Source organism: Oryx dammah, unplaced genomic scaffold (genome assembly GCF_014754425.2).
Source record: "Oryx dammah isolate SB20612 unplaced genomic scaffold, SCBI_Odam_1.1 HiC_scaffold_24, whole genome shotgun sequence".
NCBI classification, from domain to species: domain Eukaryota; kingdom Metazoa; phylum Chordata; class Mammalia; order Artiodactyla; family Bovidae; genus Oryx; species Oryx dammah.
Window position 1 is genome coordinate 20598230 of NW_024070208.1, and position 20374 is coordinate 20618603.

General features: G+C 45.0%; 1 protein-coding gene across 1 annotated transcript in view; it reads right to left on the minus strand.

Annotated features, from left to right (window-relative positions):
- Positions 1-20115, minus strand: part of LOC120882898 (guanylate cyclase soluble subunit beta-2-like) — a 41774-nt gene extending 21659 nt beyond the window's left edge. Inside the window, 3 exon segments of the mRNA XM_040266715.1 lie at positions 561-660; positions 4402-4562; positions 20085-20115. Coding sequence (XP_040122649.1) covers positions 561-660; positions 4402-4562; positions 20085-20115 — 292 coding nt within the window.
- Positions 20116-20374: the final 259 nt, after the last annotated feature.

Sequence of the window (20374 nt, forward strand, 5' to 3'; positions counted from 1 at the left end):
AGAATATGAGTCAGCCATTGAAGACACGGCTTTAAAGACTCTGTGAGGAGCTTCCCTGGAGGTCCCAGTGGTTAAGACTTCCCCTTCCAATGCAGGGGTTGTGGGCTTGATCACTAGTCTGGGAGCTAAGATGCCTCTTGGCCAAAAAACCAAAACATAATAACAAATTCAATAAAGACTTTAAAAATGATCCACAGCAAAAAAAAAAAAATCTTGAAAAACAATGAAGACTGTGAAACTCTGAAAGGATGCCTTTTCTATAATACTGAATACAACAAAAGGATACAAAATAATATGCAGAGTTATCACAATTACGTGAAAACTCACATGATGAAAATGCTGAAATGAAAATCATCCCTTTGTTTGGTACTTGGAAACTTATTTCAAGGCTCAACTTTGGGAGTTATGGTCACGATAGCAAAAAGTCAGGCTACGAAAGAGATGGGACTTGAACTTCCTACCCACAGCCGACTCTTACTCATCCTGGGGAATCTATGGGGAAAGACATTCCTTACGCCATAGACCTCACAGCTCTGGGTCTGGTTAAGCCATCTCCATACCTGGTACAATGTGGCACAGACCACTTCTATCAGAGTAGTAATGGAGAAGCATCTTCCCCTCTGCCCCTCTCTCCACACGAAAGGATGGTGCGTTCATCTCCTGTTTAAAAGACACAGAACATTTTCCCCCGTGGATACATCTTATTTAAATTATGCTCGTGAGACTTTGTGAAGCAACAGTACTTACTTATCACGTCACATAGAACTGTATCCCCAGCCCCCTTCCAATCACATCCAGTGGAGAGTGGCCTAGGTCCCTACAGGTCCTTAGAACAGTCAGGGAGGAACTTTCTACACCTCTAGGATAGGCTGGGGTCTTTGACCCTTGTCTAGCAGGAAGAAGTTTCATAGGAAAAGACCTCCAGCCCCATAGCCCTTAAGAACAAGGGTATAGAGTCTCTCCAGGGGAATGAGACAGGCTGGGACCCTTTGCTGCAGTCACTGCAATGCTTGCACCTATACACACCTCTTCTCAAGCAACAAAATACAAAGAAACTGTGTGGGGCTAAAAATAACGATGTGCATGCAAGCGGTTGGGGCAAATTCTGGACAAAAGATACAGAGACCGAAAATCCCCTACTGCTACTTCTGAAGAGCCAGGAGCAAAAACTGAGTGTCAGGAGCAAAAGCAGGGTCCTGAGCATGCCCCTGCACTCAGCACCACCAGAGGGGTGGGCAAAACGCCTAAGCCAGCCCCCCAGCTCGACCCCTGGACATACCCCTGCCCTCACCCCATATGGGGAACAAGCTTTGCTCCCTTTGGGGAGTAGGCATGCAAGGGCACGTGTTATTTGTTCTTGCTCCCACCGGCTTCAGTGTTAATAAGTTCAGCTGTGTCTGACTCTGTGAGACCCTATGGACTGCAGCCTGCCAGGCTCCTCTGTCCATGGGATTCTCCAGACGAGAATACTGGAGTGGGTTGCCGTGCCCTCCTCCCCTGCTGCACTAGGGCTCCAATAAAGCCTTGCCTCCCCCCAAAAAAACACCCACGATTTTTCAGCCCCTTAAAGTCAGGAATTTTATATAATACCTAATCACCTAACCAACTCTCCATATGCAAGTATCATTGCTGTTGTTTAATCACTAAGTCATGCATAGCTCTTTTGTGACCCCCTGGACTGTAGCCTGCCAGGCTCCTCTGTCTGTGGGATTCTCCAGGCCAGAATACTGGAGTGGGTTGCCATTTCCTTCTCCAAGGGATCTTCCCGACCCAGGGTTTGAACCCATGCCTCCTGCATTGGCAGAAGGATTCTTTACCACTGAGGGACCAGGGAAGCCAAGTGTAAAGAGGAGGAAATTGAGGCTCAGGGAGGTTAAGGCCAGATTCACTGTAGAACATTTTTGACCCCCAAATGAGTCTTTCCACCATGCCATGCTGCTCTGTCTATACTCCAAGGGGTGGCTGGCTGCGTGCTTGGCCTGTGACCAAGTGACCATGAGCATCTTCAGTCTGAATGAGCAGGAGCTTGGAGGAATTGGCAAGTGGAGAAAAGTTCATCTCTTGCTCTGGAAACATGAGGCCATCTGTGCTCCAGTGTTGCACATCTGAAAAGGCTACATCCGAAGAGACCATCTTGCTCTGGGAATAAATGTTGACATCCAAGTATGTACCATCTCACGATAGATGGTGCCAGGGTGCCAGGATGTCAGGATAATCCCTAAGGATGAGTGAAAAATTTGGGGTGTTATTTTGGCGGGTAGGAGGTGGTACGGGGGATGTCAAGAGGAATCCCTGAGAGTAGCTCTTTTCTTGCTTGCTTGGGTAGTAAGCAGCTCAGCACCCAGGTTCACAGCTTTTGGCCTGAGTGAGGGAAGAGATTAAGGATGGGGGTTCCTTCTGAGATTTTTGTTCTCTCCCACAGTGGTGGTGGTAGTAGAGGGTGGGGGTGAGAGAGTCAGAAGGAGGTAAAGAGGGGGTGCTAGTTAAAATGAGGGTTTTTCCCCAAGTATCTCTTTCCAAAAGCATATACATAGAGTATAGATGGGCATGCTTACATTTGAGTAATCTGAAGAAGATTTGAGGCAGCGCAATGTAAAAATTTGATAAAACAGGAAAAAGTTACTTTAAAAAATTATATCCAAAGCCTACCTAGTGAGAAATAACAATAATAACAGAATGCAAAAGGGCTGAAACGAAACACAAGCTTTTGCTAGCATTTTACCCTCACTTTGCACCCAAGCCTCAGCTACTTCCTAGACACAGTTCTTGAAGCTGGTGTTTTAATCCTTCTGGTCATGTCTCCAACCCTCTAAATATTAAGATTGTGCTTTTATATTTTACTTGAAATGTGATTTTATAAAAGTGGAGAATCAGGGCAATGGGAAAATACTGAGAAGCCAACCAGAACATTGTTTTTGGAGACAGACACACCTGGGGATGGGTCCTGACTCAGCCCCCACAAGCTGGGTGATTTGGGACAGTTTCTTTGCCATTCTGGACCTCAGTTTTCTCACCTGTATAATGGGAAAAATAAGAGTGCCTAATCTTAGGGGTAAGAGGATAATTCAGTGTTTATACACTACTTAGCCCAACATCTGTCTCATAATTAGCACTCAAATGAAATTCAGCTAAAAAATAACAAGATGAATGGCACAGTTAAAACCAGAAATACAAACCTTAAGATTTTACCAAATTACTAGAGACAGACATAAAGAAAAAGTCAGCTTTATCTTATTGTATTTTTGCCTAAAGAGATGATCTATAATCTTTTGCCTGGAAATCTATCAGATATCATTGCATACATTTTATTTCAGCTCATATAACATTTATATATTTTATTTATCTCATTATATGCAAAATGTCCTCACTGACACCAGTCTATTGCTCCTCTCATGATCGTTTAGTCGCTAAGTCATGTTGGACTCTTTTGCGACCCCATGGACTAGCTCACCAGGCTCCTCTGTCCATGGGATTTCTCAGACAGAATGTTGGAATGACTTGCCATTTCCTTCTCCAGAGGATCTTCTCAACCCCTGGTTTGATGGGGATCAAACCCTCATCTCCTGCACTGCAGGCGGATTCTGTACCACTGAGCCACCTGGGATCTCCCTCAAGAGTAGTCTGAGCATTCAGTGTAGAAATGGTGAAGAAAAAGCTTAGCAAACTGTAAAGGGCCCTAAAAACAAATATCAACTCTTTTATATAAAATAATAAGCTATTATTATGACATGTGCAAATGCCACTTTGCCTTTTTCATACAGCATTTTCCTTTTTAAAAAAAGGAAAAGTGAGCCTGGCCATTTAAATTTCCACCAATGCCTACAAACAGGAAAACCAAGAACTGAACTCCAGCAGGACAGATCCCAGTAGGGGTTTAGCACCTCAGGCAGTCACGCCATGGGTTAATCAGAGTTGGGTGGTATCCGATTCCGGCTCTTGGCCCTGTGAAGACATTGCATCTAATACATGAATAAATGAATCTGGCTGTACAAGTTATTTATCAGCTCCTTCTAGGCCAGGAAACCTGAGGAGAGAATTTGCAAATCCCCTGAAACCTGACTGGTTCCCAGTCTTTGTTCCCATTGTGATTAATCTTTAAATCTTCTGGACTTAATGTCAAACCCCCAGCAGCTACCATCAACAGGGGCTGTCCCCCAGCACAAAGTCGACCTCTCTAGCTTGCCCTTCTTTGATCATTGCAGCCAGTTTATAAAAGTAGCCAACAAGTTTTCATTTTCCATTCGCCCCCCTAGAAAACTCAGCCCACTGATGCCATGTACCAAGGATTCCACAAGCCCCTGGCAACTGCAGCCTCTTAGGGGAGGTGGCGAGATGACCCAGGACTGCTAGAAGCACCTGCTTCCTCTCAGGGCCACTGAGCTCTGACCCAGCTGGGCTTACCTGATAGGAGTGCGCCAGGTAGCTGTGGAGGGCATCTAGATTTTCAATAAACTCTGTGAGGTTTCCTCCCAGTGTCCGTAACATCCGGTCATAGCCAGACATTTTGCAGAATTTAAAGAAGTATTCCCCAAAGAGTTTCAGAATGGCTTCCCTGGAGACCCCTGTGAAACCCAAAATACAAGCCCCGGCCAGGTGAAATACTAAATTCCACTCATGTCTTTTCCAAAGGTGATGAGCCCCTGGGAAGAGAACTTCTGAAAAGTGCATGGACACATGTGGATTTGTTCCTTCCTCTTTCCTCCTTCCACCCCTCCTTTCCTGCTATTAATAAATCTAGCTTATTCAAGGTGAGAAAAAAAACAGCTGTGTTGTGGGCCCCCTAGGCTAAAGCTCTGAGCAGGTGCATCCTGTCACCTGCTGGAAAAACCACCCCAGAGGCCTCCCCATCCCCAGGACCTCTGTCAGGAGGGCTGGGCCATTTGCAAAGTTGGATCTTAAAGTGGCAGTGTGTTCGGGGCGGGTGCACTGGGATGACCCAGAGGGAGGGGATGGGGAGGGAGGTGGGAGGATGGGGAACACATGTACACCTGGGGCGGATTCATGTCAATGTATGGCAAAACCACTACAATATTATAAAGTAATTAGCCTCCAATTAAAATAAATCTATATTTTTAAAAAAGTTTTAAAAAAAAGTTTTTTAAAAAGTGGCAGTGGCAGCCTTGTGCAGAAACACTGTCTGCTTGACTCTGAGGTTCTATACAGGTACAAAAATCCATGAAGTTGCTGTTCCAGACACTGGTTATTCTGTTCCTGCCCATCCCACTCTGTTCATAGGAAAGGACCTCTGACTGTTTCTGGAGCAACCATCTTGGGTTTGGGTGTGGTTTTCCCCATCCCTGCCGGGCTTGGAGCTTCCTCTAGGATTCCTAGTTGAGAATGCTAGTCAAGGAGAAGACAAAGGTCACTTTTCAAAACCAACCCCTGCGTTGTGTAGCTAGACAGTTTCCCTTCAGTGAATTTAGGATTCCCTGAGTTTTCTAAGTCACGGGACATCAGGAATATGTGGGAAATGACAAGACAATGCAAGAAAGAACTAAAGACAAGTCGTAGATGCCTTAGCATATTTTTTGACAGTGTATAGAAGAGTTTAAAACATGCTTAGTATTCTGTCTTTTGTGTAGCAAATAAAGGTCAATAAGGAAACACGCATCTATCTACTTATTTGTGCAAAGATAAACACCAGAAACTACTGAGATTGGTTACCTATAGCAGTGGTCCCCAAACTTTTTGGCACCAAGGACCAGTTTTGTAGAAGACAATGTTTCTACAGACCAGAAAGGAAGGGGATGATTTCAGGTTTGTTCAAGCGCATTTGAAAAGACCCTGATGCTGGGAAAGATTGAGGGCAGGAGGAGAAGGGGACAACAGAGGATGAGATGGTTGGATGGCATCACCAACTCTCTAGACATGGGTTTGGGTGAACTCCGGGAGTTGGTGATGGACAGGGAGGCCTGGCGTGCTGTGGTTAATGGGGTCGCAAAGAGTCAGACACGACTGAGCTGAACAAGCACATTTATTGTGCACTTTGTTTCTATTATTATTACATCAGCTCCACCTCGATCATCCAGGATTAGATCACAGAGGCTGGAGATCCCTGACCTACAGGGCGCTGGGAATGGGTGGAAATAGAACAATCGTGGAGTGTGCGTGCATAGGGAGGAGCACTTCTCTGAGCAAAATTTTTGCACAGTTCTGGTTTGGGGCATCATGTTAATGATTCTTACACTTGAAGAAATAAATAAGGATAGAGAAAACTCTAAGATGGAATACAAACAGAAACAAATGAACAAAACAATATTTCAACAGAATAGTTCTGAAGATCCTAATAACCCAGGGGGGCAACCAAATAGCCCAGGCAGCAAAAAAAATAGTGAACTCTGAACATAGGATTTCGACTCTGTCCTTTAGGCTAAAGAAAAAACGAACTTTAAATATTTGACTACGTGAGTAGGCTTCCTTCCCACAGCGATGTGAGTTAGCAAATCTGAAATGACTTTCTGAACACACAAGGATTAAAGCTATAAGTAAATATGTGGGAAATGATGGGAACCAGGTTTCTCTTTGTATGAGAAAGAAGAAGAGTAGAAGGAAGCCCGTGGTGTGGATTAGGAAAGCTACCTAAGAAGACCACAGAACCCATCTGTCTGTAGCTTCAGACAGATACAGATAGATAGAGAATATGAGCATTAGAATAACAAAAATATAAGATGATAGCCTATTAAGAAAAATAAGAGTAAAGAGTTCACACTGCTATAGATAGGGAAAATTCTTCCTAATAGTAGAAATTCAACTAATGAATTAAAAGGAATGATATGCCTAGAAAAAAAATCACCATTTGACCACATTATAATTATTGATTCAAATAAGAATCACCAATGAATACTAAAATTAGGGAAGGGAGAGTTTGAGAAGCAACAAGATATAGACATAGTCTGAAAGTCTCTCTCATAAGATACTATTCGAAGAGGGAAAAATAATAACTTTACAGCAGAGAAACCTGGCAGATTCCATGTAAACCAAGCAACCAAATTAGCACCACTAATGGGACAAATAGGCATAAGATGTCTCCTATGATGAACTGGGAAGGACAAAACATAACCCTCTGGTCTTCCTGCCAAGAAAGTGTAGCCTGAGCTGAATCACGAGAAGACAGCAGATAATCCTGAGTTGAGGGGCGTGCTACAACATAGCTGGTCAAGGGGACTTCCCTGACAGTCCTGTGGTTAACATCTTGCCTTCCAGTGTAGGTGTGCCGGTTCAATCCCCGGTCAGGGAACTAACTCCCAGATGCCTCGTGGCCAAAAACAAAACAAAACCTTCATAAAAACAGAAGCAATATTGTAACAAAATCAAAAGACTTTAAAAAAAATTATCTACATCAAAAATTAAAAAGATAGCTGACTAGCACTTGCTAAAGATGTCAACATTACAAGACACAAAGACTCAGGGACAGTTCCAAACTACAGAAAGTCAGAGAAATGTGACCACCAACTTGATCCAGGGTGTTCTTTTGTCCTACAGAACATTACTGGGAAAGTTGGGAAAATCTCAATCAAGTCTGTAGTTTAGATAATAGCACCATAGCAACATTCATTTCCTGAACTGAACTGGTTACATAAGAGCACTTTTGGAATAAAGAGACATCATTTTCTTAACATACCAACGATTCAGGAAAAAAATATAGAGAGAAGGATAGAGCCAACGTGGTAAAATGTTAACATTTTGGAAAGATGGATGAAGAGCGTACGGCAATTCTTTGTACTATTCTTACAATCCTTCTGTGAGTTTGAAATCATGTCAAAGTAAAAAGATTTCCCCGATTGTCCTGAAAAAAACCTTAGGAAATCAAACATCAGAAGACCACAGTTCTCCACCACCAGCTGAGGTATAGCTGGCTCCCGGGTCTCTGGAACATTCAGAATTTTGCTAGGTAGAATCATGGCATTATGATTATGCCTTAAAATGCCTTTATCTTGTTAGAGATTCATACTGAAATATTTACGGGTACAATTATGGGAAACCTGAGATTCGCTTGAAGATTTTCCAGCAAAAACGAAATGAGAAATAAGGGAGGAGGAACCAGAGAAGAAACAAGATTGGCAAAATACGAATACTGATTGAAGCTGGGTGAAGGGGATGTAGGCTTCGGTGTGCAATTCTCTTGATTTGTGTGTGTGGGTATGAAAAATTCTATTAAAAAGTGGTGTTTTTTTTGTTTTTTTTTGTTTTTTTTTAATAGAAGGGTTCTTTGATGGCAGGGAAATAACAGTCACTGAGTGTCTGTGCTTGGCTTCCCAGGAGAGAGAGAGAGCTGTAGGGCCTTCTGGGAAGCTTTTCAGTTGGAATGATGTATAAGCTCAAACTTTCTGACTTAACAAGCTTGGCTCTTCAGCATCACCAGGAAATGTTTACTGCTTGCTGGGCGACAGCTCAAGGGACTGGAAAGAGCAGAGGTAGGCTGTGCAGGGCGGGGGGTGGGAGGGGACACCTGGTAAGGCCCAGGGGGGCCCAGAGCCGCCGCTGCCTGCACTGGGCCTTCTCTGGGCAAAGGGCCCTCTCCAGGCTGCCCTGCCCACAACCTCTGCCTGCCTCCTGTCACCCAGAAACAAGCGACAAGAGCTGCTCCTCACGGGGACCCACCCAAGGCACCCAGAAAAGCACGTGCTCTTCCACAAGACAGGGAAGGACTGCCACACATTTTTGAGATTTTTCCTTTGAAAATGGGTCTTTTTCCCCCCAAAGCTTGGGTATCCAAAGGAATACGCTTCAGATACCTGGAAAGAACCATTCGTCTAGAGCACTCTTCTTCTCAGCAATATTACTTCAACCAGGTATGAGATAACAGATGGGAACATCTTCTGTGAGGAGGCAGAGGCCTTTAAGGAAGGGAGAAGGGGACTGCCCTGGTGGTCCAGGTGGTTAAGACTCCAATGGGTGGGGCACAGGTTTCGATCCCTGGTGGGGGAACTAAGATCTCACATGCCACAGCCAAAAAATAGAAGGCAAAAAAAAAAAAGACCAGCCCTCCGTGTTGGTACCATAGGTTACAAGGAGGGAAAGTGAAAGTGTTAGTCACTCAATCACGTCCCACTCTTTGCAACCCCACGGACTGCAGCCCGCCAGGCTCCTCTGTCCATGGGATTCTCCAGGCAAGAATACAGGAGTGGGTTGCCATGCCCTCCTCCAGGGGATCTTCCCGACCCAGAAATCAAACCTTGGTCTCCTGCATTCAGGCAGATCCTTTCCTGTCTAAGCCACCAGGGAAGATCCACAAGGAGGAAACAGATTCTCAACTGGGGGGCGGGGGGTGATGGTTGATTCCTGGTATAGCAATGTGTTTATCAGGTAGTAGGGAAAAAAAAACAAAACACTGGGAAACGGATGCAGGCAGTTCAGGCGGGAGACGGTCTACAGCCAAGTGCTGCGTTGCTCACACCTGGTGTGAGCTGCCTGCTTCCTGGTGAGCTTTGGAGCAGAGAAGTCTGCCCAGCAAGGGGTCCACCGGTTGGGCTCAGGAGGGAGGGCCTGCTTTGCTGAGTGGAAGGCACTTGGCTCACATGATCGAACTTCATCTTTAGGATAACCACCTGATGTAGGTGCTGTAGGTGCCAGCAATGTTTACCGATGAGAAATTTGCCCCAGCTTACCCTGTTAGGGATGATGCAGCCAGGGAGTGCACCCAGGGCTACCCAGTTCCAAAGACCTTGCCAGGAACGTCCCTGGTGGTGCAGTGGTTAAGACTCTGCGCTCTCAGTGCAGGAGCCCGGGTTCCATCCCAGGTCAGGGAACTAGATCCCACATGTTACAACTGAGACCCAGCACAGCCAAATAAACAAAAATAAATGTTGTTAAAAAAAAAAAAAGTGATCTCGTGCCCACCCAGTCCACTGCTCCTCCCGCCCACCAGCTGCAGTGCAGGCCTGGGCGTCAGGACACCTGAGTTGTATCCCCATTTTTGGTTGGTTGCAGGATCTGGGCTGTTTATTCCACCTCAGAGAGTCACAGTAAAGATAAAATGATAACGCCTGATTTCAGGACCTTGTAGAATGTTATGTTCTTCCTCTTCTTTTTAAAGAGCTAGGTGCAGAGAAGGCTTGCTGGCACTTGCTGATGGCTAGCTGTTGAAATGCGTTTTACTGCTGGTTTCTTAGCTGGCGAACTCTAGACGGGCACAGCTGTGCCAAATGGCTGTGGTGTGTTGTTTTGAATTTTGTCACTTCAGATCACTAATAACCCACTTACACGCTAAGTAGGCGCTGATTCATACACAGAGCAATTCTTATGCAAGGCCCAACCTGCCATCTGGTGCCTCCCTGAATTATTCTGATTAGAAAGCACAGAGCTATGCAGTGGCAGAGTGGCCTGGAAAAGTCCCAACAATTGCTTAAAGGTAGAGAATTGGCATTCTGGAGCCCGTTAGGAAGGCAAAGTACTAACTAGTACTTTGTAACCGAGCATGCACTTATCCTTTGTCTAAGGGAAGAGTTTGTCTCGATTGACCAGTGTCTTTTGTTAAACAATGAAATGCCCTTCCTGCAGACGACTCTCCTCCATCAGGGCCTTGCTCTCTCTGATTTATGGAAGATAGACAGACAGCCAGCCAGCCAAGACGTTCACCCAGATCTATCTGATTCCAAAGGCTTTTCTAAAGACCTAGTGCCCACCCAGTAGGTGGGTACTATTTATATGCATCTATGGTGGGTGTGTGCATACACATTCAGTCATGTCTGACTCCTTGTGACCCCAGGGGCTCCTGTCAATGGAATTTTCCAGGCAAGAATGCTGGAGGGGGTTGCCATTTCCTTCTCCAAGGGATCTAACCCGTGTCTCTTGTATCTCCTGCACTGGCAGGCAGGTTCCCTATCAGCTGAGCCACCAGACGCCCCAATATCTGAATCTATATTGGTATATCTACAGCTATACCGACATTGTACAGGAGACAGGAATCAAGACCATCCCCAAGAAAAAGAAATGCAAAAAAGAAAAATGGATATCTGAGGAGGACTTACAAATAGCTGTGAAAAGAAGGGAATTGAAAAGCAAAGGAGAAAAGGAAAGATACACCCATTTGAATGCAGAGTTCCAAAGAATAGCAAGGAGAGATAAGAAAGCCTTCCTCAGCGATCAATGCAAAGAAATAGAGGAAAGCAACAGAATGGGAAAGACTAGAGATCTCTTCAAGAAAATTAGAGATACCAAGGGAACATTTCATGCAGAGATGGGCTCAATAAAGGACAGAAATTGTAGGGACCTAACAGAAGCAGAAGATATTAAGAAGAGGTGGCAAGAATACACAGAAGAATTATACAAAAAAGATCTTCATGACCCGGATAATCACGATGGTATGATCACTCACACTCACCTAGAGCCAGACATCCTGGAATGTGAAGTCAAGTGGGCCTTAGGAAGCATCACTATGAACAAAGTGGAGGGGGTTGCCATTTCCCCCTTAGTGCCATTAGTGGAGGTGATGGAATCCCAGTTGAGCTATTTCAAATCCTGAAAGATGATACTGTGAAAGTGCTGCACTCAATATGCCAGCAAATTTGGGAAACTCAGCAGTGGCCACAGGACTGGAAAAGGTCAGTTTTCATTCCAATCCCAAAGAAAGGCAATGCCAAAGAATGCTCAAACTACCACACGATTGCACTCATCTCACACGCTAGTAAAGTAACGCGCAAAATTCTCCAAGCCAGGCTTCAGCAATACGTGAACCATGAACTTCCAGATGTTCAAGCTGGTTTTAGCAAAGGCAGAGGAACCAGAGATCAAATTGCCAACATCTGCTGGATCATCGAAAAAGCAAGAGAGTTCCAGAAAAACATCTATTTCTGCTTTATTGACTATGCCTTTGTGTGGATCACAATAAACTGTGGAAAATTCTTCAAGAGATGAGAATACCAGACCACCTGACCTGCCTCTTGAGAAACCTCTATGCAGGTCAGGAAGCAACAGTTAGAACTGGACATGGAACAACAGACTGGTTCTAAATAGGAAAAGGAGTATGTCAAGGCTGTATATTGTCACCCTGCTCATTGAACTTATATGAAGAGTACGTCATGAGAAACGCTGGGCTGGAGGAAGCGCAAGCTGGAATCAAGATTGCCGGGAGAAATATCAATAACCTCAGCTATGCAGATGACACCACCCTTATGGCAGAAAGTGAAGAACTAAAGAGCCTCTTGATGAAAGTGAAAGAGGAGAGTGAAAATTTTGGCTTAAATCTCAACATTCAGAAAATGAAGATCATGGCATCTGGTCCCATCACTTCATGGCAAATAGATGGGGAAACAGTGGGAACAGTGTCAGACTTTATCTTTTTGGGCTCCAAAATCACTGCAGATGGTGACTGCAGCCATGAAATTAAAAGATGCTTACTCCTTGGAAGGAAAGTTATGACCAACCTAGATAGCATATTAAAAAGCAGAGACATTACTTTGTCAACAAAGGTCCATCTAGTCAAGGCTATGGTTTTTCCAGTAGTCATGTATGGATGTGAGAGCTGGACTATAAAGAAAGCTGAGTGTTGAAGAATTGATGCTTTTGGACTGTGGTGTTGGAGAAAACTCTTGAGAATCCCTTGGACTGCAAGGAGATCCAACCAGTCCATCCCAAAGGGGATCAGTCCTGGGTGTTCATTGGAAGGACTGATGTTGAAGCTGAAACTCCAATACTTTGGCCACCTGATGTGAAGAGCTGACTCATTTGAAAAGACCCTGATGCTGGGAGGGATTGGGGGCAGGAGGAGAAGGGGAAGACAGAGGATGAGATGGTTGGATGGCATCACTGACTCAATGGACATGGGTTTGGGTGGACTCCGAGAGTTGGTGATGGACAGGGAGGCCTGGCATGCTGCGGTCCATGGGCTCGCAGAGTCAGACACGACTGAGCGACTGAACTGAGAACTGGAACAGATATATCTATATCTCTCTATACCTACAGATCAATAAATAGATGTGAACAGAGAGAAGCCACACAGTCCATGCTTCCCAGGGTCATCCTGATTCCAAGTCTCATGCATGTGTTTACTCAATTTTGAATCCCAACTTTTTAGTTGAAAAATGCACTCACCATACCTATACACCCTTTCAGGAAGAGGCCAACAGATGTTACTGTGATAAAGAAGAGGAAAATACCCTTCTGACTGTCAAAGCTAGACAGAGAGAAATCACAGCACTAGACTTTGGCCTTTGGTAGGAAGGCAGTGTGAGTCAGCCTACACGTTGGTCTATACACTTGTTGCTGCCTCGAAACGTGTTGGTTGGTTGGGAAGTGTGAGTGCCCTGGGGCAGGCATGTGATGGGATCTCTCTGCCGAAAGTACTGCTACACCACAGTGGCATCCACAGTCACACACAGTCACCAAAACAGCCTCGGTGTGATATTAGGGGTATGTAGTATTTCTTTCTGGACCCATAAATACTCATTAGAATTCCTGTACTGGTCTGCTAGGACTGCCTAAGCAACATACTGTAGCCTGGTGTGTGGTCTAACACAGACATTTATTTTTCTCAGTTCTGGAGGTTAGAAATTCAAAGTCAAGGTACCAGCATGGCAGGTCCTAGTGAGAGCGCTCCTCCTGGCTTCTCCCTCTCTCCCTACATTATGTGTGTGTGCGGTGGGGAAAGACAGAGACAGACAGACAGGCAAGAGACAGAAAGCAAGCTCTTCAGTGTCTCTTCCTATCAGGGCATTAATCCCATCATAAGGATCCCACCCTCATAACCTCATTTAAATTATCTCCCCAAAGGGCCCCTCTCCAAGTCCATCCCATGGGGGTTTGGATTTCAACATAGGAACTTGAGAGTGGACACAATTCAGTCCACAGCAGTTCTCAATTTAAAAGAGATTTTCCAAATCTTGAAAAATACCTGTTTCTTACAGCTCCACTGTCCAGATCATGAGATGACCAAACTTTTCCTGGAAAGGGCAAAGAGCCAATAGTTTCTGTATTGCAGGCCAAGTGGTCTGTGGGGTAGTGCATGTTTGAATAAGAGGGTATCTACCTGTGAGCTTTGATATTTAACATCGTAAGTGAAAGTGAAAGTTGCTCAGTCATGTCCGACTCTTTGCAACCCCATGGGCTATATAGTCCATGGAATTCTCCAGGCCAGAATCCTGGAGTGGGTAGCCTTCCCCTTCTCCAAGGGATCTTCCCAACCCAGCGAAGGAACCCAGGTCTCCTGCATTGCAGGTGGATTCTTTACCAGCTGCGTCTCGAGGGAAGCCCCACGGGAGTATGGGTGAGGATACAATAGGGTGAGCAAAGGGAAAAGCCTGGGGGCAATGAGAAGCAGCCTCTCCTGTGGCCAGCACGGGCTGTGACTGTCCTGAGAACACAGAGGTGGTCTGGGCCACGGTGGGGGTGGGTGGGAGGGGGCGGCCACCGCGGCAGGGAGGCAGGAAACGTCCCAGGCCCACCCCAACACAAGTGAGCTGTGAGGCAAAATCACTTCCTCCTTTAGGCCTTCATTTCCTTATCTGTAAAGGTGGTGGTGGGTGAAATTAGTGTTCCTCCGCCTTCTTCTCAATCCACGCTCCTCCACCTCATACACACACTCGGAGATCCTGAGACAGCCCGAGGGGCCCTGTCTCCACGATTGCACATCACTGAACCAGAAGCTCCCAGTCTCCCTCTGTTGGTGTATTTTCCCTCTCGGGTCCATGTCGGCACAGGGGTCCCTGAGCATCAGTGGATCCAGCTCTTCCAAGATGCTGCATAAGGGCCACCCCCCTGGGCAAATGGGGGTCTGAGCCACCACCTCTCCCTTAAGTGGGGTGCTCTCTGCCGTGTGGCCATCACCCTCCATCCCTGCCTGAGTCTGCCAGCCTCTTCTTTCCTGTAGGCTGAGCTCATGGTGTCAAAGGTGGACGTGGTTTGTGCCTATGTTGCACGTTTGTGGAATGCCAGACATGCCCAGACTGAGAGGGTTATTCAGAGACTGTCAGCCTTGTTTATTGATCCCAGAATCTTGCATCTAACACCTCCCCAGAGTCAGTGCTCACTGGCATACAGTCATTCGATCCGCTTTAGAGAAACAATATGTTCCCCAAGAATTTAAAAAATAATTAACTAATCGATATCCTGCCAATGAGATGACAAAGCCTCTGGTAAGAAGAAAAGGAGAGAGAAATGGCCATCGGAAAACATGCTGGTGAGATTGGGGGTTGGAAACATCAACAAAGTAAGAGGTAGATGACCCCCGCTCAAAAAAAAATTCCAAGCATGTAGGTGGCCAAATGGACACATATTCAGGAGTTTGGACAAGTCAGTATTTACCTAAAAGAGTCAGCCATTAAATGTATGTTTCTCTTTAGTTGGTTCCAGCTAGTGACACCCAAAACATCTGGGCAGGAGACTAGGGCCAGGTCACCTTTTCCACAATAACTTGGGGAGCAAAATAAACATACAGATTCCTGGGCCCTGGAGGTGGGGTCTGGAAATTTATATTCTTTTAACCACTTGTCTCCAATTATTCTCCAGTCTTGGACATCACTGCTCAGTAACACTTTCTGGGATTCAACCTGGCAAGCCAAAGAATTGCAAGTTATAGATCTTACATTGTTCAACATGACTGAACTGATGTAATGGTTTCTAAGAGTTCAGAGTGAGCTGTAAAGCCCACAGGAAAAAATAAATAGAACTTTGTAGCAAGCTTCAGGCCAAGAAAACGGGATTGGTTCTAAAGCCTGGGAAGCCGTTCCTTCGAGAGTTCCCTTATGGCAGGTAGGGAATTATAACAGATCTGAGTGTCACCGTGGGATCCAAGGGCTTCCCTGGTGGCGCAGATGGTAGAGAAATCTGTCTGCGATGCAGGAGATCCAGGCTTGATCCCTGGGTTGGGAAGATCCCCTGGAGAAGGCAATAGCTACCCATTCCACTCTTCTTGCTTGGAGAATTCCATGGACAGAGGAGCCTAAGAGTCAGACATGATTCACTGAGAAAGACTCTCTTGCTTCAACTCTGATGCTCTCAAGCTGTATTCCAGGGAACCCCTGTGTGTCCCTAAGAGGCTTTAAGGGGCCCATGAAGTCAAAACCACTTTCATAATAAAATGAAGATGTTATTCACCCTTGTAACTGGTTGATATTTGTGATAATGGTGCAAAAGCATTGGTGGATAAACTATTGGTGCCTTAGTTTGAATAATAGTGATATCAATCTGTACTAAATGATCACTGTATTCTTCACTGCTATATATTCATGGTTTAAAAAAGAAAAAAGGCCAGCTTCACTTCAGATCGTTCTTTGTGATGCAGTAAAAAAATGTCAGCTTTATTAAATCTTGGCCCTAAGTCTACCTGTTCTGAACATTCTTTGTGATGCAGTGGGAAGCACATGTACACAGAAAGCACTTTGCTGTATACAAAAGTGTAGGGGGCACCTCGGGGGAAAGCACATCTACGATTGCTTTTGTGAGACGAATTAGCCACTTTTTTCATAGGACATCATTTCTACTTGAAAGAACCACTGACAGACAAATAACGATTACTCAGACTTGGATATTTGGCAGACATTTTCTTAAAAAAAAAAGAAAGAACAAAGTTAGCTTGTCATTTCAAGGAAAATAACTGACAGAATTTGTTGCCAATGATCAAACTCAAGCTTTCAAGTGAAAATTGGAATTTTGGAAAACTTGCATCTGCTACTGTGAGCTCATTAGCTCCCCAATTCTAAGAGGCTCTGGTGGGATTGTGGTGATATTGACAAATGTGATTTTGATATTGTATAATGTATGGTATCATGTCAACATTCATAAGATCTGCATAACTCAGGGAGCTAGTATTTTTCGAATGACTCGTGCATGACAGCTCAAAATGATGGGGAAAGATTTATTTGAAAGGATAACACAGGCCACGGAACTTTCACTTAATGGAGTATGGACAAGGTCATTGGTGTTTGGTTTCAAGGTCACTGAAACCAAGGTCATTGGTTTCACACTCAATATTGTAACTGTGGGCTTCCGAGGTGGTGCAGTGGTAAAGAATCCTCCTGCTAATGCAGGAGACACAAGAGACGTGGGTTCCATCCCTGGGTTGGGAAGATTCCCCTGGAGGAGAGCACGGTAACCCACTCCAGTATTCTTGCCTGGAGAATCGCATGGACAGAGGATTCTGGCACGCTACAGTCTGTGGGGTCACAAAGAGTCAGACAAGACTGAACACACATGCACACAGATTGTAACTGATCTTTGAGAGATGACCACCGATGGAGCTTTGGTGAGGCTTAAACGAATCTCCACAATTACCTAAAAAGAGTACTGAAGTACTTCCTCCTATGTTTTCTTCACTTCGCTCAACCGAAACCTTGGATCACAACAGACAGGGTGCAGAGGAGAACATTCAACTGTCTTTCAGCAATTCAAACATGAAAGGATTGCAAGAATCTAAAAAGAGTGACACTTGACTCTCTAATTTTTTATTTGAATAATGTGGTTATTTTTCATAAATATAAATGTTATTTGTGCTGACATGTAATAAGCGTGTTACATTATTAAGTAAATTAAATTTACTATTAATTTTAGATGAATTTATAAGCAGCCATTTTTTAAAGTTTCTCAGTTTAAATTTCTAATATGATAAATACTGATAAATAAACAAAAGTTCTTGGGGTTTTCGACTGTTTTTAAGAGCAAAAAGGTTACCTAACCCACTGTATAACACATGGAACTCTGCTCGATGTTATGTGGCAGCCTGGATGGAACGGGAGTTTGGTGGGGAATGGATACATGTCTATGTATGTCTGAGTACCCTGTACTTTTACGGTACTTAGCACAATCTGATTTACTTGTTTATAGTCTGCCACCCCACCCTGGAATACATACATATTCCTAGAGAACAGAGCCCTCATCTATTTCCTTCATCACCATTCCCAAGACTGGGAATTCTGGCTGGCACATACTAAGGACTAAATGAATATTGTTGAGTAAATAAACATGCCCAAGTCAAACATCTAGTAAACGATCTGGGCAAAAAGTAAAAGTTTATATGACTCCAGGGAACTTACTCTTCTTAATCTATTAGTTGCTTCTCACTGTTAAGTCTTGGTAAAGGTTTTAGTCAGGAGGTTATTAAAGAGTGGTTCATAATTAGAAATCTATAAATCTAGGGTATATGAGAGAGTGATAATGGAGACAAAGGAGGAGAAACATCTGTTTCTGATTATTTCATACAAAGTAAAATTTATGTTGTAAAGTCTGGAGACATACTTCATTTTACCTGATCATTGCTTCTTAAAATTTGTCTAGGAATTGATGCGGTTTTCTTTTTTTGCTATAATTCTATTTTAAAAGCACCAGGGAACTTGTTATTTAAATGTAGCCTGAAGGAGATATTTGCACGCAAATAATCTTGCCTTAATTTGCACTTGATGAGTTGAGTTTTCTGCACTACAGTTTTTTTTTTAATGAGTTATAATATGCAATTTTTGTTGGGGGCTGAGCTTGTTAGACTTTTTGCATAAGGTGTCTAGTGCTCAAACACATCCTTTGAGACTTCAAGATTACAGAGGTGAAATCTAGCAACACAAACTTGGGATATGGCCCCACTCGGTTCTCTGTCCCTAGACACATTCCTCTGATTGCCTGGCACCTTTCCTCACCGCTTGTTCAAATATCTCAGTCACCTTCCTGTGGATACCAGGGCAGCCTGCTTGTTTGGGATGCTGTGAGGAGTGCCCTTCTGGGACAGGAAGAGAAAATGTACCATTTACAGTGAGGTCACACCAAAGGTGAAAACTGGGAAAAGTTTCTTGTATAGCATCTACTTGCTATACGTATGGGAAGCTGGTTTTCTCCCCTCTAGATTTACAGAAATACATTGACTATCTCAACCAATCAAAGTCCTGATATTTAATAGCTGGCCATGCTATATCTGTTCCATACATAGGGGACGGCAAGAGGCATTCCGTAGGGGCTTCCCTGGAGGCTCAGTGGTAAAGAATCCACCTGCCAATGCAGAAGACATGGGTTCAATCCCTGATCTGGGCAGATTCCACACTCCTCAGAGCAACTAAGCCTGAACCACAACTATTGAGCCTGTGCTTTGAAGCCCGTGAGCCCTAGAGCCCAGGCTCTTACAAGAAAAGCCACCGCAATGAAAAGCCTTCGCACCGCAACTAGAGAGCAGCCCCCACTTGCTGCGACTAGAGAAAAGCTCGTGCAGCAAAGACCTCCTAGCACAGCCAAAAATAAGTAATTAACAAATAAAAAGAGGCCTTCTCTAAATAGCATCATTCAGCTGCCTGTCACAGGCAGACAACACCTTGCTGGTTTATCTCCACTGATGTCTAACTGCTCCGGCTATTTCTGGTTATTTTCAGTTATTTCCAGAACCCTGCCCACTCTCCTAGTCAGGATAGATTCCTCTGGGCCAACCAGTCGAGCGAAGGCTCAGACGGTACAAGGTTCACAGTCAAAAATCGATCAACAAAAGCTTGTCCTTCCCTCCCTGTCCCAGGCTGGTCACTGGCGAGTATGGGGGTCCTTCAGGCAGGTCTGGACAATGGGTGTTGGGGAGATCAGTCTGGAGACAGAAGCAGAGGCAACGCCATCCACCGAATGATGCTCATTTTGGGAGCCAGGTTTCCTCTGGGCAGAGCAGACACCCTAGAGGAACGTCTGCCTCCTCCAGATGGAAGGCAGGGTCATCCGACCAGCGGTAAAGTGGCGCCTGTGAATGTCACATATAACCTGACCCAGCGCAGCACCTGGATTCTGGAGGGGAATCACACCTCCTGGGCACCTATTATGTACTTTGGGGTACCTTAGGAGACCCTAAAAGACAGGGTCTTCACCTTTTATCATGAGTTTCAGAGAAGTGAAATGGCCTGCCCCAAGCAGCAGAAAGTGAATGTTAGTCGCTCAGTCGTGTTCGATTCCTTGGGATGTTATGGACTGGAGCCCACCAGGCTTCTCTGTCCATGGGATTCTCCAGGCATGAATACTGGAGTGGGTTGCCATTCCCTTCTCCAGGGGACCTTCACAACTCAGGAATCAAACCCAGGTCTCCTATATTGTAGGCGGATTCTTTAGCATCTGAGCGATTGGGGAAGCAGCAGAGCCAGGACTCAGTCCAGTCCAGTGGGAGGCAAACCCTACCTCCCCAGGACCTCTCCCCAGCTCACCGAGCACCCGCCTCTGGAACGCAGTGAGCATCGGCTCCTATCACACAGCTTACATCTATTCAGTGCTCGCCACTGACCAGGCACTCTTTTTCTAAGTGTCTTGCTTGCATTATTGCATTTAACATGTCAAACAACCCCTACAAGGTTAGCTACTTTTTTTTTTTTTTTGATGTTGAAACACCTAGGTCACATCCAGGTGCATCTGGGCTTCAGCTCTAAGCACTGCGGCCTCAGAGCCCCTGCTGAAACTGACCTTGACTTCCTGGGACATGCAGCCACACCCTTGAGAG